The following is an 18,157-nucleotide window of genomic DNA, read 5'->3' on the forward strand; positions in this document are numbered from 1 at the left end:
GGGCTTTGAGGTTTCAAAAGTCCATGATGTTCCTAGTTAGTGCTATCTATCTATCTATCTATCTATCTATCTATCTATCTATCTATCTATCTATCTTTCTCTGCTTGTGGATCAAAACATAAGCTCTTAGCCAAGGCTGCCTGTGTGCTGCCAGGCTCCCAACCATGATGATCACAGACTCTAACACTATGAAACCTAAAAAACCCCAGTCTGTTGGAACTCACACTGTACACACTGGATCAATTAGGCATGATATAAAATAATACACTACAAACTGGGAGGTTAGGGCACTTCATTTTATATGTAAGTTCCCCCTGTGATGAGGTGATAGTTTGCAATACTAATCTTTGCGTGTATATTTCTTTTTCTTCTGCCAGGTGCTAACAGCTTTTAAAGGCATCCAAAAGGAGGTGAGGTTAAATTTTGACTCTCTAAATTCCCTGCTTTTAAACATCCCTTTTCTTCCACGCCCTGTTGAGATGTAAACACTCAGCAAGGTGTTCATTTCAATGATGGTGACTGAGTTGTCACCCCAGGCTACTGAGGCAAGATGCTGCCTAGCAACTCCCTTAGAAGAGCCATACTAAAATACTGGGGCAGGGGAGGAATGGTTTTCCAGAAATTTCTCTCAACAGAATTATTGATGTGGTCATATGAAATGCTAATCAGGGACTTCACTGAGAGGAACCCTCTGGGTAGCATAGTAAACAGCCCTAGACCCCACATGCCTCTTAACAGTGAATTATAGTAGCCCAGGTCTAAATTTTATCCTCTCTGCAGAGTTCAATTTCCTTTCTAAACACTGATCAAGTATTTAAACATTACACTGAAGCAGGAGTTGTATTGCCAGCCTTTCCCCAGAGGCTGAGCTTGTTCAGAATGTTGTGGCGCCTCCAACCCACCAAGTCCCCTGTTGCACATCCCTCCCTTTCTTCCTCTTCCTCCCTCTCTCTCTTCTATCCTTATTCCTACCTGTCCTTAGCATGTCTTGCTTCCTGAGTGGTTGGCTGGTATCCCCTGACTACACCCTCCTTCTTCCCATCATTCTCAGTTTGGCTTTCCTGCCTAATTTCCTTCCCAGCTAATGGCCTGTCAGCTTTTTATTAACCAATGAGAGTAATACATATTAATAGTGTAGAAAAGGATTATTCCACAGCAATAAGAAAAGCATAAGGGGAGATAAAAGTCAAAGCAGAAAAGCTGGAAGAAAATAAGTAAGCTCTTTGTATGTGCCATCAGGCTGCTAAGTAATGCACTGTGTCTCCCAGCTCTGCTTTCTTAGCTTGCATCTATTGGCCGTGTTGTAGATAAGGCATTATCTGGAGCAGCCAGTTTTTGAGGGATACAAACTTAGCTTTTAGGGAACATAGAGCTCCATCCAAAGGTCTTAGTTAGGGGTTCTATTGCTGTGAGGAAACACCATGACCACAGCAACTCTTATAAAGGAAAACATTTAACTGGGGTGGCTTACAGATTCAGAGGTTTAGTCCATTATCATCACGGCCGGACATGGCAGCATGCAGGCAGACACGGTGCTGGGAAAGGAACTGAGAGGTCTACATCTTGCAGGCAACAGGAAGTGAACTGAGACACTGGGTATGGCAAAGCCCGCCTCCACAGTGACACACTTCCTCCAATAAAACCAGAGCTACTCCAACAAGGTCACCCATCCTAGTAGTGCCACCCTCTTTGGGGGCTATTTGCTTTCAAGCCACCACACGGTATGCCTGTGTCCCACGGTTAGGCACCTCTACATCTGGTCAGTCTGTAGTCATCATGATGAAGACTCAGGGGTGCCAGCCTTCTAAGTCTCTGACCGCTGAATCCTCTTTCTCTTTCAGCTTCAAGAAGATGCTCGGATTCGAGGTAAAAGAAAGATGTCAAGGTTTGGCTGTGGCAATAAGGTGTAGAATTTGAGAGTAATTCTCCCAGAATCTCATCTGAAGATCCATTATCTAGATCACAGCTGGACTCTGGCTTCCTGCCCATCAGGCTGAACAATGGCTTAGGATCTAACTGCTGCTATTGTGTTTCTGGTTCCTAAAGGGGAACAGGTGATAAATTTTTGATTGATGAAAAGTATCCGTTTTTCCATAGCTGAAAATGTAGCTCAATTGGTAAGAGTTTTCAACTTGCATGCTCAAAGCTCTGAGATCAATACTTTGCATCACGTAATGCCTATAATTCACAAACACTGAGAAGGTAGAGGTAGGAGGATCAAGAGTTCAAGGCCATCCTTAGCTACATATGAGTTCAAGATCATCCTAGGATACATCATATCCGGTCCCAAATAAAATAAATTACACAGACTAGGGAGAATTCTGTCAGTAAAGTACTTGCCAGGAAGCATGAGGACCTGATTTCAAGCCCAGCTTTAAAAGCTGCGTGTGGATTCATGTGCTTGCAATCTCAGCAACGGGGCCGTGAAGGCCAGCGGATCCTTGGGGCTTGCTTCTGACTCTTACTTGATGAGTTCTAGGCCAGTAAGAGATCCTGTCTCAAGCAAGATAGACAGCACCTGAGGAACAACATGTGAGGTTGATCTCTAGTCTACACACACACACACACACACACACACCACTTTCTAACACTACCCCCCCCCCAAAAGAAGTGCTATAAAAAACAAGAAAGCAGGAAATAGTTTCTCCGGGAGCAGCGTCTGAGACCGAGGTAGTTGACTGGCCAGCAGTGACTGCGCAGAGACTTCCAGTGCCACCACTGTCCACGCCTCACTGCAGTCTGGTGCCACATCCCTACACCCTTCTGACAGCGTCTGTGCTACCACAAGGCTGGCCCCTCCCTCTCTGGCTGGCTAGACTTTTAACTGGAAATGTGAGCTTGGCAACTAGGGAGACATTTCCAAACCCCTGTAATAGAATGTCTCCTTCCTCAGGCATGAGCAACCGTCCTGTGCCATCTGTGCCACCTGTACCCCCCAGGACAGGGTAAGTGGCCCTCTTCTGATGGTCTCGAAAAAGGAATAGCATCCACCTGGATATGGGGATGGTGGCCAGAAATGTAGTTAGCTATGAGCCTGCCTTGAGAAGCCTATAGCTGTGACACATGCCCTCCTGACAGAGCGTGAGTCGGTCCTCCCTCACTCTCAACTGACGATAAGCAGCCAAGTCTCCATCCAGAATCCCAATCAGAAATTCCTGAAATCCCACGGTCAGACCTGGATCTATCTCATCAGAACAGATTTGGGGAAATTCTCATCAAACCAGAGAGTGGGCTTGAATTCTGAGTTTCTGTCCCTCTGCCTCCCATATGATGTCACAGCTAATGATAAGGTCACATAGAAAGACGATGAATTGGAAAGAAAAGTCAATGAAGAATGAGGAGGAATCGGGGGCTTCCTTAGCAGGTTGTAAACTAAAGTAACGGAAGTTTGACAGCCCTGTGCCCCAACACTGGGCACAGACTAGGGAAAGAGATGCAGCCACCATCTAGAGATTTAATTTAAGCGCCACGAATGACTTCCAACAGCAACACCTGAAGTGTTTTGGTGAGTAATGAAAAAAGATTATAGCATTATACTTCAGGTGGATTTTTAAAAAGATATTTTTTTAAAAAAAAATCTGCTTGATATGTTTCAGGTAAGCCCTGCCTAAACCAAGAACTAGAAAAGGTAAGCTCTCTAGACCCCATAGAAACACAATTTGTCCCTCTTGGAGTGCTGGTCTTACAAGACAAAGTCATTCCTGCTATTATATATTCACTTTTCACAGCATGGCGTCTTAAACCCAGGGCTCTGTGCTTGCCAGGCAAATGCTCTACAATGGGGTTGTATCTCCAGCTCTCTTTTTGCCCTTTTCATTTTGAAGTGTGGTCTAACAAAGTTGCCCAGGCTGGCATCAAACTCATTCAGTAACCTCAATGGGCCTTAAACTTAGACTCTGCCTGCCTCAGCCTCCTGCATGGCTAGAATTACAGGTCTATACCCCCACGATCAGCACACACATACCCTTTGAAGCAGACTGGTAATTATTCTTTAACTTGATCAGCGCTAACCATGTAAGGAACACTGATATGCAATAAGTTTTTACAGAAACTCTAAATTTAATTATTATAAACCTTAGCTATGAGGAACAATAATGATTGACCAAAACGCCTCTAAATCTATCATCTAATGTTAATATCCCTCTGAACCAAGCCAGAGGCATTTTCCTAAAGAACATTTGGCCATGGTGACTTATGACCCTTAATCTTAATGCCCAACAGGGGCATTTTTACCCCATGGAATTGGAAGCCCAGAATCAATGATGCCCATTTCTGCTGCTAGCATGAGTGCTCAAAGACAGCAGAGGATGTGAATGGGGTAGGAAGACTGGTATCTTGTTCCTTCATGATCTACCATTCCCCTTATTTGGTACAGAAGCTTCAAGCCTCCAGATTTCTCTACAGCCCCAAAGAAAGATCACAGCTCAACTCTGGAGAGCAGCCATCAGAAGCCATTCCTACAACCCGAAATGTTAACTCAATGACCACCAGCCTTCTACCCTAGACTCTAACTTTGTCATCAAGGAAGTATTCCTGTGTTTCTTCCAGGTATTTATTCAAATACCCTTTCCTTCCTACCCTTCTTGACCACCCTGCTATACATAGCAGGAACCCAGACTCCCTAGGTACTCTCGATGACATGGCAAAGGAATACCCTAGCAAGCAAGGATAATCCAGAGCAAAGGTGATGAAGTTGAAAAAACAGACAGGTGAAGGCAGGGCCAGTCCTTGTTCTTTTGATCTCTCTGGTCAAGACAAAGAACTAAACATAATGTGCTAGCCATAGATGGTTCTGTATAGGAAAGAGTGTTCAAAACAAGAGCTAAAGCAATGGAACAGTGGAGAGGTTAAAATCCTAACGAACATGAAGCCACTGTTTCCTTACAAAAAGTGTTTTAGAGATTTGCGCTGCTTTGGGGACTTAATTCAGTATCAAGAGTCAAACACTAGATAGGCATGCAAAACAGGCTTCTTTTATCAAGTTTGCTCTTTGACAGTTTCACACAGCATATAACCCCCTCTCTAGTCTTCCCCGCCTTATAATCTGCTCCTCTCTGCAGTCCTCTTTTCCACATTCATGAGTTTTGTTGCTGTTGTTTTGTTGAGATCAGAGTTGTTTGTGTGGTCATAGGTTTAGAATTATCCTTTAGATCCTGGTGGACTCTTTAGTGGGTACACAACTGGAAAAAAAAAGATTGCCTCTCCCCCAGAATTCAATAGTTCAATAGGTAGAGGTGGGGTCCCATCATCTCCAACCCATAACTGACTCTCAATAGGCCAAGTCTTGTGTAGGTTTCCTGTAGACATCCATAACTGCTATGACATCATGGCCATATTGGCTGTGTCATATGGGCCCATAAGACAGTGTCTGACAGCCATTTTCCCTGTCTTTCAACTCCTACGTTCTTCCTCCCCCTTTTCTGCAGTATTCCCTAAGCCTTGTGGTGGGGAGGGGGGTATAAATGTACTGTTTAGAGTTGAACACTCAACCGCCACAGTCTCTTTGAGCACCTTGAGTGGCCATGCATCTGTTCACTAATCACCGCTCATTGCAGAGAGACTTCTCTTATTCAAGGTGAGAGGAGCCTTTGTCTATGGGTAAAAATATAAACATGTAAGGGAACTCAATTGACTACAGATTCTTTGTAATAATGCAGTTGAGTGCGGTGCACCCTGACAGACACTGTTTAGCCAGCAAGCCATTTCCTCAACCCTCTTAACAGTCCTTTACCTTAGGCTCATTTGACCCCTAACCCCATATGCAGGAGACCCCCTCAGATGCTTGCCTCTCTATGACCTCCTTTCTCAAGACACAGCCTGATGTGATGGGAAAAACTGACTCCATCTGCCTGAGTCTTTTTTTTTTTTTTTTTTTTTTGGTTTTTCGAGACAGGGTTTCCCTGTAGTTTCTAGAGCCTGTCCTGGAGCTAGCTCTTGTAGACCAGGCTGGCCTCAAACTCAGAGATCCACCTGCCTCTGCCTCCTGAGTGCTGGGATTAAAGGCGTGCACCACCACCGCCCGGCTCTGCCTGAGTCTTAACACAGTGACTATGTATTTTCTTAAGTGTCCCCTTTGAAATCATGTATCCCATTTCCCAATAAATAATCAAAACACACACAAATTCTTATATTCAAAATAAGATTACATCGTTCTAAAAGGGCAACTGCAGTCAAAAAGCTCTTGTCGTCTCTGAAAACCCACTTTTGATTTGGCTATGGAGGAGGAACTCTTTCCTGTTGGTGCAGCAAGGGCACAATGCCAAGGATGCTGAGCTGGGTCTGCTCGGGCACTCAATTCATAGTGATAGCTCTCTTCCCTTGATTTATGTTGGATGTCTAGATGGGAGCCTGAAGCTGGTCACATGACCACAGGCACACCTTCCATGACACCTGACCAGTACATTATCTTCCAGGACTCACCTCGGTTGCCTGAGAAACAACGATTATGAGACAGACATCCTCAGCGCCAGAATCTACAACAGCAACTAGGAACTTGGAAATCAACCGAGAGCCAGGCACATCTGAACTGCCAAGCAAAGAATCCAGCAGATAAACACTGGAGGAAATAAATGTGATGTAAACAAATACCATCTTGGTTCTTCCTGAGTTGTGGGATGTGATGACAGAACCCTTGAGCCACAGCTCCCAGCAATAGGAGGAAACCTGAGCCACAGCTTGTACACTCGTTCTCTGTCTCCTGTTCTTCTTCTCAAGGTTCAGGGACCTTTTGCGTGTAGAAAAAAGGCCTCAGGAGTGAGGACCAAAGGCTCTTTTTATGTCTAACACACTGTGTCCCGAATAGACTCAAGGTACCATTTCCCTGTATTTGCCACCACACATAGGAGGACTACCTAGTCCAACAGAATTTCCTATACTCCCTAGGATTTTGTAAATATAAATACATATGTTATGTGGCAAGGAAGACAACTTTTATTTCTTTTAGAAACAGAATCTGAACACAACATATTAAGTAACTATATGGCATAGAATGTAACCACAGGGGTGAGAGTTTGTCACTGTACTGGCTGGTTTTGTGTGTCGACACAAGCTAGAGTCATCAGAGAAGAAGGAGCGTCAGTTAAGGAAATGCACCCATGAGAACCAGCTGTAGGGCATTTTCTCAATTAGTGATCAATGTGGGAGGGCCCAGCAGGCTGAACAAGCCAGGGAAAGCAAGCTGTAAGCGGCACCCCTCCATGGCCACTGTATCAGCACCTGCCTCCTGTCCTGACTTCCTCCGATGATGCCTATGATCTGGAAGTGTAAGCCAAATAAACCCTTTCCTCCCCAGCTTGCTTTTTGGTCACGGCGTTTCATCGCAGCAGCAGAATCCTAACTAGGACAGTCACGCAGCCCGTACAACAAGCGGGCTGCACTAGAAGGATACATTAGGTTCTGAAATTGTTCACCTCCTTATATACTGACCTGGTTTTAGTTAGAAGGCAAATTTTAACTCATTGATTAAAATAGAATTACTAGGGGACATCCCATAATAATCTACAGTAAATGCAGTGTAGGGAATCAGCAGTGGGAGAGGAGAAAAGAGGCGAATGGGGTGGACAGAATGGAAGTACATAATACGCTGCACAAAGGCCATAGTGAAAATCATGATCCAGTAAGTATATATGCTGTAACAATTTTAAAGAATTGTCTGCCTCTGAGATTATACCAAATTAGAGTCTTTTCCTGCAGTACGAGAACACAGTGTTTCAGTTGCATTAAAAAAATGTCAAATATTCCCGAAAATAGAATCATGACCAAAAAAGAAGAAAAAACTGTAGAAGCATATTTACAAGTGACTAATATCTTACTGGAGACTCCGATTTGTTTGAGAGAGGAGAGAACAAAATAGAGGATTTTTCTAGAGACCTGGAATCTACAAAAGACAGGGAAAAAAAAGAAAATTTGGAAACATAATATTGAAAATAAGCAGATTAGGAGCAAAAAGAGAAGCTGAAAAAAATGTCAAAATTGAAATATAAGAAAAATGTCAAGAAAATACAACATACAGTGGTGAAAATATTATAGAAAACTAAAATCTAACATAGAGTCTCAGAATAGACTATGGGACATAAAGATGCAATTTAATATAAAAGCCAAGATAAAAAACACAAAAGATGATAAATAGATAGATGTACAGACGACAGACAGACAGAGATGATAGATAGATAGATGATTAGATAGATAGATAGATAGATAGATAGATAGATAGATAGATAGATAGATGATAGATAGATAGATAGATAGATAGATAGATAGATAGATGATAGATGATAGATGATAGATAGATAGATAGATAGATAGATAGATAGATAGATAGATAGATAGATAGATAGATGATAGAGTAGATAGTTATAGATAAAAAATGAAGGAACCTGTGTAGTGCTACTTAGGTCTTGGGAAATGGCTTCTGCCTTTAGGGTTGGGGAACCAGACTGACAGCTAGACACCTGAGAACTCTAGAACAAAAAAGAAGCAAACTTACCCAGGAGGACTAGACACCAGGAAATAATTAAATTGAGAGTTGAAATCAACAAAATAGAAACAAAGAGAATACAAAGAATCAATGAGCACAGAGTTGGTTCTACGGGATAATAAAATAGATGAACCTTTATCCAAACCAACAAAATCAGAAGTGGAGAGGCGACACAACAGACACGGAGCAAATCCAGAGGATCGTCAGGTGATATTTTGAAAACCTGTACTCCACAAAATTGGAAAACTTAAAGGAAATGGACAAATTCCTGAATAAATATCACTTACCAAAATTAAATCAAGACCACATAAGCATATTGAATAGACGTATAACTGCTAAATAAATAGAAACAGTCATCAAAAGTCTCCTAACCAAAAAAAAAAAAAAAAAAAAAACAGGACCAGATGGTTTCAGCTCAGAATTCTGCAAGATTTTCAAAGAAGAACTAATACTAGTACTCCTCAAATTGTTCTACACAATAGAAACAAAAGGAGCATTGCCAAACTCTTTTTATGAGACTACAATTACCCTGATACCAAAACCACAGAAAGACATTACTAAAAAAGAGAATTACAGACAAATCTCACAAAATACTGGCAAACCAAATCCAAAAAAATCAGAAAATTATCCACCATGATCAAGTTAGCTTCATCCCAAAGATGCAGGGATGGTTCAACATACGAAAATCTGTCAATGTAATCCACCATATAAACAAACTGAAAAATAAAAACCACATGATCATCTCATTAGATGCTGAAAAAAACCTTTGACAAAATACAACATCCCTTCATGATAAATGTCTTGGAGAGATCATGGATACAAGGAACAAACCTAAGCATAATAAAGACAATATACAGCAAGCCAACACCAAACTAAATGGAGAAAAACTCCCAGTAATCCCACTGAAATTAGAAACAAGACAAGGTTGCCTATTCTCTCCATATCTATTTAATATAGTTCTTGAGGTCATAACTAGAGCAATAAGACAACAAGAGGAGATCAAGGAGATACAAATCAGAAAAGAAGAAGTCAAACTCTCACTATTTGCTGATGATGTGATAGTTTACATAAGTGACCCAAAAAATTCTACCAAGAAACTTCTACAACTCATAAACACTTTCACTAATTTAGCAGGATACAAGATTAACTCAAAAAGTCAGTAGCCCTCCTATACACAGATGATAAGTTGGCTGAGAAAGAAATCAGAGGAACATCACCCTTCACAATAGCCACAAATAACATAAAATATCTCGGAGTAACTTTAACCAAACAAGTGGAAGACCTTATGACAAGAACTTTAAATCTTTGAAGAAAAAATTGAAGAAAACACCAGAAAGTGGAAAGATCTCCCATGCTCTTGGGTAGGCAGAATTAACATAGTAAAAATGGCAATCTTACCAAAAGCAATCTACAGATTCAATGCAGTGCCCACCAAAATTCTTCACAGACCTCGAAAGAACAATACTCAACTTCATATGGGAAAACAAAAAACTCAGGATAGCCAAAACAATCCTGTACAATAAAGAAATTTCTGGATGCATCACAATCACAAACTCTACTACAGAGCTTCAGTACTGAAAACAGCATGGTATTGGCATAAAATCACACAGGAGGACTAACTCAACCAAATCAAAGACCCAGATATTAATCCACACACCTACAAACACCTGATTTTTGACAAAGAAGCAAAAAAATCAAATGGAAAAAGAAAGCATATTCAACAAATGGTGCTGGCATAACTGGATTTCAACATATAGAAGAAAGAAAATAGATACATAGCTATCACCATGCATAAAACTCAAGTCCCAATGGATCAAAGACCTCAACAGAAGAGAAAGTAGGAAGTACACTTGAATACATTGGCATAGGAGACCACTTCCTAAATATAACACCAGTAGCACAGACACTGAGAGAAACAATTAATAAATGGGACCTCCTGAAACTGAAAAGCTTCTGTAAAGCAAAGGACATGCATGATCAACAAGTCAAAATGACAGCCTACAGAATGGAAAAAGATCTTTACTAACCCCACATCAGACAGAGGTCTGATCTCCAAAACACAAAAAGAACTCAAGAAATTGGACACCAAAATATCACATAATCCAATAAAAAAAAAATGGAGTACAGACCTAAACAGAGAACTCTCAACAGAAGAGTCTAAAATGGCTGAAAGACACTTAAGGAAATGCTCAACATCCTTAGTCATCAGAGAAATGCAAATCTAAACAACTCTGAGATTCCATCTTACACCTATAAGAATGGGCAAGATCAAAAACACTCATGACAACTTATGCTTGAGAGGATGTGGGGAAAAGGGAAAACTCTTCTGTTGCTGGTGGGAATGCAAACTGGTACAACCCCTTTGGCTGTCAGTATGGAGATTTCTCAGAAAATTAGGAAACAACCTTCCTCAAGACCCGGCAATCCTACTTTTGGGTATATACCCAAAGGATACTCAATCGTATCACAAGGACATGTGCTCAACTATGTTCATGGCAGCTTTGTTTGTCATAGTCAGAACCTGGAAACAACCTAAATGCCTTCGACCAAAGAATGGATAAGGAAAATGTGTTACATTTACACAGCAGAAAAAATAATGACATCTTGACATTTGCAGGCAAATGGATAGATCTAGAAAACATCATATTGAGTGAGATAACCCAAACCCAGAAAGACAAATATCATATGTACTCACTCATAAGTGGCTTTTAGACATAAAACAAAACCAGCCTACAGTTTACAATCCCAGAGCATTTGGACTTTCTAAATTAAGACAATTTAAAACCTAGAAGAGAACTCACAGGTAACCTTGCACACACACGTGCCTCTGTTTGTCCACACTCACAGGTAACCTTGTACACACACGTGCCTCTGTTTGTCCACACTCACAGGTAACCTTGCACACACACGTGCCTCTGTTTGTCCACACTCACAGGTAACCTTGGCTGGGGGCTAAGCTGCTCTTTAGCTTTGGTTGATGGGCGCGCCCTTAGGAGCAGAATTTAAGCTATACTGAGGGAGAAATAACAAGGCTTGCATTGAGGCTGAAAGGCACATATGAGCTCGGACCACTAGAACAGAAGAGGACATTGAAGTGAATGGGAGGATAAGTGAAGCCACAAGAGAAAAACCTTCTGTTCTTAAAGAAAATAAACGACCCCAGGCAGGCTGGTGCATGCCTGCAAGTCCAGCATTAAAGGCTGGAGAATCAAGAGGTCAGGGTCACCCTCAGATAATGAGTTTAAAGCCTGCCTGGAATGGATAAGACCTTGTCAAAAAAAAAAAAAAAAAAAAAAGGAAAATCCCGCCCCCCATGCAGTCAGTCCAGAGCCACCATGAATGTCTGTCAGGTCCGCCTGCCTTTCACAGACCTAAACCAGAAAGGTGTGACCTGTCCTTTTTCGTCTCTTTCTTTCTGATGCTCGGCAAGCTTTCTCTAGTGTTTGGGGTTTTCACCTGCTCTAGAACTCCCCTCCCTGGCTCATGGTGCTTGTCCTCCAGAGAGCTGACCTCCACACGGAATTCAAACAGCATGGCTGCCTTCCTCCATCTCCCCTCCAGGGTGCTGTGGGGATTTGCAACTTGCGCCCTATGGTTTTTGTTGGTTTCTTTTTTTTTTTTAATTCTAATAAAATTTTCCTCAAGTTTCACAAAAATATAATAAAAGAGAGGAAAGATAGATGATTGAAAATCAAGATAGAGTAAGCAAGGAAAATTCCAGAATATTGTGGTAGGAAAATTGCTCTTTACTCACGTGGTACCCACCTAAAATACTGGACTAAGAATTAGAGAAGCAAGGGCATTATTTTTGGCTCCTCTACTTGACATCAGCACCACTCATTGTCGCGTTTCACCAGGGCAGAATAAAAATAACTCTCAGATACCTGAAATACTTCCTAGAATTGCTATGGAAACAAACAAGAAGAGTAAGAAAGTCCTCTGAATACAATTTTTTTGATGTTAATAAAATTTCATGTGCTGGTAAGTATCTGTGGTTTATCCTGAATGGGGGAATACAGCAAGTGGGACATTTGGAGCAACCGTTGTCATTGGCATTGTGTTCTTTAAGACACAATGAGAATATGGGTTTCTGAGCTACTGTAGAACACGCAATAAAAACTGTATGTGTAGACAGGCAGTGGTGGCGCATGCCTTTAATCCCAGTACTCGGGAGGCTGAGGCAGGCCGATCTCTGCGAGTTCAAGGCCAGCCTGGTCTACAAGAGCAAGTTCCAGGACAGGCCCCAAAGCTCCAGAGAAACCCTGTCTCAGAGGGAAAAAAAAAACCTACATGTGTAAGTAACCTAGCAATACTATATCTGGTAAGCCCTGTGGAGCAGGAATGGAATTCTCTGAACTATGTAAACCATGAGCAAAGAGTGGTGTCAGAGAAGAAGGACAAACTCATCACAAGGGGAAAACGTAGGAGCAGGCAAGGTGATGTCCTAGATAACACGAAAACCACGGAAAACCTCACCCCTCTTCCCACTTTATTCCGAGGAAATAACCACAAATGGCCATCACAGAGTTCCTTCTCATGGGGCTCTCTGACAACCCCCTCATCGAGGCTCTGCTTTTCGTGCTGTTCCTGGGGATTTACCTCCTCACCATGACGGGGAACCTGATGCTGCTGCTGGTGATCAGGGCTGACTCCCACCTCCACACGCCCATGTACTTCTTCTTAAGCAACCTGTCCTTCCTGGACCTCTGCTTCTCATCCGTCACGGTACCAAAGCTGCTGAAGGACCTCCTGTCTGAGAAGAAAAGCATCTCGATAGAGGGCTGCCTGGCTCAGGTCTTCTTTGTGTTTTTTTCTTCTGGGACTGAAGCCTGCCTGCTCTCCGTCATGGTTCATGATCGCTATGCTGCCATCTGCCATCCACTGCTTTATGGCCAGGTGATGAGAACTGAGCTGTGTGCGAGGCTTGTGTTGGTCTCATGGGGCGTGGCCTCTCTCAATGCAACCATCATTGTGCTCTTGGCTGTGAACCTGGACTTGTGTGAGGCTCAGACTATTCACCACTACCCCCGTGGGCTGCCTGCCCTTTTCCCCCTGTCCTGTTCAGATATCTCCGTCACTGTTGACATCCTGCTTTGCTCCAGCTTATTGCATGGGCTGGGAACCTTTATCCCAATCTTCTTCTCCTATGCCCGCATTGTCTCCACCATGCTGAGCATCAGCTCCACGATGGGCAGAAGCAAAGCCTTCTCCACCTGCTCGTCCCACCTCACTGCAGTGACCGTGTTCTTTGGGTCAGGCTTTCTTTGCTATCTCATGCCCCCTTCTGGTTCTTCCCTGGGTTTGCTCTTGTCTTTGCAGTACAGCGCAGTCACACCCATGCCGAATCCCCTCCTCTACAGCCTGAAAAACAAGGAGGTAAAGGCGGTTGTGGAAAGGATATGGAGAAAGTATCCTCTTTAAGTAGTGAACTGTGTAAAATGGCATAATTATGTTCTTTTATTTTATATCCTTCAAACACATAGTGTCAGATATTTGGGGGGAGGGATATTCCGTGAACATCTAATCTCATCATTCCAAGGTGCAAGCTCTTGATTTCGAACTTTTATTTGTAAAGTCTGCACTTGTTGGTTGGAACAGAATACAAAGATAGTGTTCCACAGAGGAGAACAATATGACAGGAAAATAACCAAAGGAAACAGACATGTTGGGAACACAGAACGGTGGTAAAATACTTGACTAGAAAGCACACAGCTCTAGGTTCGAGTCATTGTTTCTTTTACAAAAAAAAATATTTGCCTTTAGAGAACAAAGAGGATGGGGAAGACCATGAGGCCTCAACTCTACACATAGAGCAACAAGCAGCTAAGGAATGCTGAGAGACAGAGAAATCGTCTTCCCAAGAGAAAATCACGTCAGCTGGTTCTTCAATACCAAACAGGCAGTCCCGAAAAACCATATACAAGTGACGTTATACAGACCGAACAGGTTATATTCAGGAATATACATGGCTATACATACACATATGTAACAAGAATTAATGAAAACATGAATTTGAAAGAGAGCAAGGAGAAATATAGGGGAGGGCTTGAACAGAGGAAATGGGAGGGGAAATGATGTAATTACATTATAATATCAAAAATAAAAGAAATAATTAATAAATTTACTACCAAACATATAAAGCCATAAGCTGTATAATATAAAAATCACACTGAAGGCAAATCACACTGTGAAGAACAATGTAGGTTTTTTAAGTCTATTGACTTGAATATTTTATTTTTTTAAAAAGAAAGCAAACAACTTTTTTCATTTTACATACCAATCCCACTCCCTCCCTTCCTCCTCTTTCCTCCATCTAACCTCCCTACTCCACCCTTTATCCACTCTTCACAGAGGGTAAAACACATTGCTTTGGGGAAGGTCCAAGGTCCTACTATATCTAGGCTGAGCAAGGTATCCATCCAAAGAGAATAGGATCCCAAAAAGCCAGTACATGAAGTAGAAATAAATCCCAGTGCCACTGCCAGTGGCCCCACAGTCTGCCCCAGCCATACAACTGTCAACCACATTCAGAGGCACTAGTTTGGACCTATGCTGTTTCCTTCCCTGTCTGGCTGGAGTTGGTGAGCTCCCATTAGCTCAGGTAGGCTGTTTCAGTGGGTGAACCCATCATGGTCTTGACCTCCTTGCTCATGTTTTCACTCCTCCCACTCTTCAACTGGACTTTGGGAGCTGAGTCCAGTGCTCTGATGCATGTCTCTGACTCTGTGTCCATCAGTTGCTGGATGAAGGGTCTATGGTTATATTTAAGATATTCATCAGTCTGACTATAGGACAAGGCCAGTTCAGGCCCCTTCTCCTCTATTGCTTATGGTCTTTTCTGGGGACATCCTTGTGGATTCCTGGGAATTTCTCTGGTGCCAGGTTTCTTGCTAGTCCATTAATGGCTCCCTCAATCAAAATATCTCTTTCCTTGCTCTCATCTCTGTCCTTCCTCCATCTCGACTATCCCATTCCCTCTCCTCTCCCTTTCTCCCTTTGTCTTCCCCTTCTGCCCTCCCTACTCCCCACATCCCCATGCTCCTAATTTTCTCAGGAGATCTTGTCTGTTTCCCCTTTCCAGGTGGAGCTATGTATGTTTTTCTTAAGGTTCATCTTGTTACTTAGCTTCTCTAGGATCATGAACTATAGGTTCAATATCCTTTGCTTTATAGCTAGTATCCAGAGTACATACCATGTTCATCTTTCTGGGTCTGGGCACCTCACTCAGGATAGTTTTTTCTAGTTCCATCCATTTGCATGCAAATTTCAAGATGTCATTGCTTTTTACCACTGAGTAGTACTCTAACATGTAAATGTGCCAATTTTTTTCTTTTTTTATTTTTATTGAGCTCTACATTTTTCTCTGCTCCCCTCCCTGCTTCTCCTCCTCCACTTCAACCTTCTCCCAAGGTCCCCATGCCCCCAATTTACTCAGGAGATCCTGTCTTTTTCTACTACCCATGTAGAATAGATCTATGTATGTCTCTCTTAGAGTCCTCAGTGTTGTCTAAGTTCTCTGGAATTGTGATTTGTGCACTGGTTTTCTTTGGTTTATGTTTAAAAAACATTTATTGTAGAAGGAGCAGCAGGCTGCTTCCCGCCACCCAGCTAGCTTTACACCCAAAATAATTACACGGAAACTGTATTCATTTAAACGCTGCCTGACCCATTAGTTTCAGCCTCTTACTGGCTAATTCTCACATCTTGATTAACCCACTTCTAATAATGTGTGTAGAACCACAAGGTGGTAGCTTACCAGGAAAGATTCAGCATGTCTGACCTGGCGGCTGGCTCCATGGTGTCTGACCCAGAGAGGAGAGGCATGGCGATTGCCTCACTTCCCTATTCCTCCCAGCATTCTGTTCTGTCTACTCCACCCACCTAAGGGCTGGCCTATCAAATGGCCAAGGCAGTTTCTTTATTAACCAATGAAATCAACACAAAACAGAAGACCCTCCCACATTAACTTATGAGTGAATTCATGTGATATTATCTTTCTGGGTCTGGGTTACCTCACTCAAAATGATGTTTTATAGCTCCGTCCATTCGCCTGCAAAATTCAATATGTCATTATATTTTTCTGCTGTGTAGTACTCCATTTTGTAAATGTTCCACATTTTCCTTATCCATTCTTCAGTCGAGGGGCATTTAGGTTGTTTCCAGGTTCTGGCCATGACAAACAATCCCACATTTTCTTTATCCATTCTTCGGTTGAGGGGCATCTAGTTTGTTCCCAGGTTCTGGCTATTATAAATAATGCTGCTATGAACATAACTGAACAAACGTTTTTGTAGTATGATTGAGCATCTTTCGGTATAGGCCCAAGAGTGGTATTGCTGGCTCCTGAGGTAGGTTGATTCCCAATTTTTTGAGAAACCACCACTCTGATTTCCAAAGTGGTTCTACAAGTTTACATTCCATTTTCTGATATCTTGTTCGATTTCTTTCTTCGAAGACTTAAAGTTTTGTCTAACAGGTCTTTCACTTCTTTGGTTAATGTTACCTCCAAGATATTTTATGTTATTTGTGGCTATTGTGAAGGGTGATGTTTCTCTGATTTCTTTTTCAGCTTCAAAAATACTTTAAGGTACACCCATCAAAATGACTAAGATCAATAACACAAGTGACAGCTCATGCTGGAGAGGATGTGGAGTAAGGGAACATTTACCCAATGCTGGTGGGAGTACAAACTTGTAGAGGTATTGTGGAAGTCCACGTGGCAATGTTTCAGGAAGATGGTAATCTACCTACCTCAAGATCCAGCTATAATCACTCTTGGGCATATGCCGAAAGGATACTTCATGCTACCACAGACACTTGCTCAACCATGTTCATGGTTGCTCTCTTTTTAGTAGCCAGAAACTGGAAACAGTCTATTTGTCCTTCAACAGAAGAATGGATAAAGAAAATGTGGTAAATTTACACAATGGAATATTAGCCATTAAAAATAATAAAATCGTGAAATTCACAGGTAAATAGGTGGAACTAGCTGGGCAACAGTGGCACATCACTTTAATCCCAGCACTCAAAAGCAGGCCTCTTTGAGTTCAAGGTCAGTCTGGTCTACAGAGTAAGTTCCAAGACAGCCAAAGCTACACAGAGAAACCCTGTCTTCAAAAAACAGGAAAAAATGGAACTAGAAAAAATCATCCTGAGTGAGGTAACCCAGACCCAGAAAGACAAATATGATATGTATTTGCATATATGTAGATATCAGCTGTTAAGTCAGTGATAAGCAATATACAATCCATAGAACCAAAGAGGCTAGGTATAAAGCAAGGGACTAGTGGGGTGAGGTAGATTTTGTTAGGAAAGTAAAATAAAATAAATAGTTATGGTTGGATGGAGGATCGAGTGAGGGGTGGAAGGGAAAGGGAACAAGGAAGGGAATATGAGGAGATTTGGCTAGAATTAAGGGCAGTTTTGGGGTAGTAGATATAATAATGTAGAAGCTTCCTAAAATATATACTATATGAAGGTGATCTAAATGAAATAGCCAAAGTAATGGGGGAGATTGTAGCGCACCATACCCATCTGCATTCTATGTGCTACCATACAGTTCATGAATCAGGCAAGGGGCTAGAGATTTAAACATACACACACAGATACAGACACAGGTCATTCTTGATGCCAGAATGCCCCCTTTATTGTGTCCAGGGGCAGCTTATATAGGGATCCTTA

The 18,157-nt window shown here is 42.1% G+C and overlaps 1 protein-coding gene across 1 annotated transcript; it reads left to right on the plus strand.

Moving 5' to 3' along the window:
* Nucleotides 1-9,272: 9,272 nt before the first annotated feature.
* Nucleotides 9,273-13,897, plus strand: LOC119823932 (olfactory receptor 8S1-like). Its single transcript, XM_038344066.1, has 2 exons — nt 9,273-9,294; nt 12,993-13,897. Exons 1-2 carry the CDS (start codon nt 9,273-9,275, stop codon nt 13,895-13,897), a joined length of 927 nt encoding a protein of 308 aa, XP_038199994.1.
* The last annotated feature ends 4,260 nt before the right edge of the window (nt 13,898-18,157 follow it).

Source organism: Arvicola amphibius, chromosome 9 (assembly GCF_903992535.2).
Source record: "Arvicola amphibius chromosome 9, mArvAmp1.2, whole genome shotgun sequence".
NCBI classification, from domain to species: Eukaryota; Metazoa; Chordata; class Mammalia; order Rodentia; family Cricetidae; genus Arvicola; species Arvicola amphibius.

Bases quoted from the DNA above. Each gene is read 5' to 3' on its own strand.
- LOC119823932 (XM_038344066.1), top strand. From the start codon at position 9,273: ATGTCTTGGAGAGATCATGGAT. The intron at 9,295-12,992 runs ACAAGGAACAAA...AACCACAAATGG, and splicing joins GTCTTGGAGAGATCATGGAT to CCATCACAGAGTTCCTTCTC.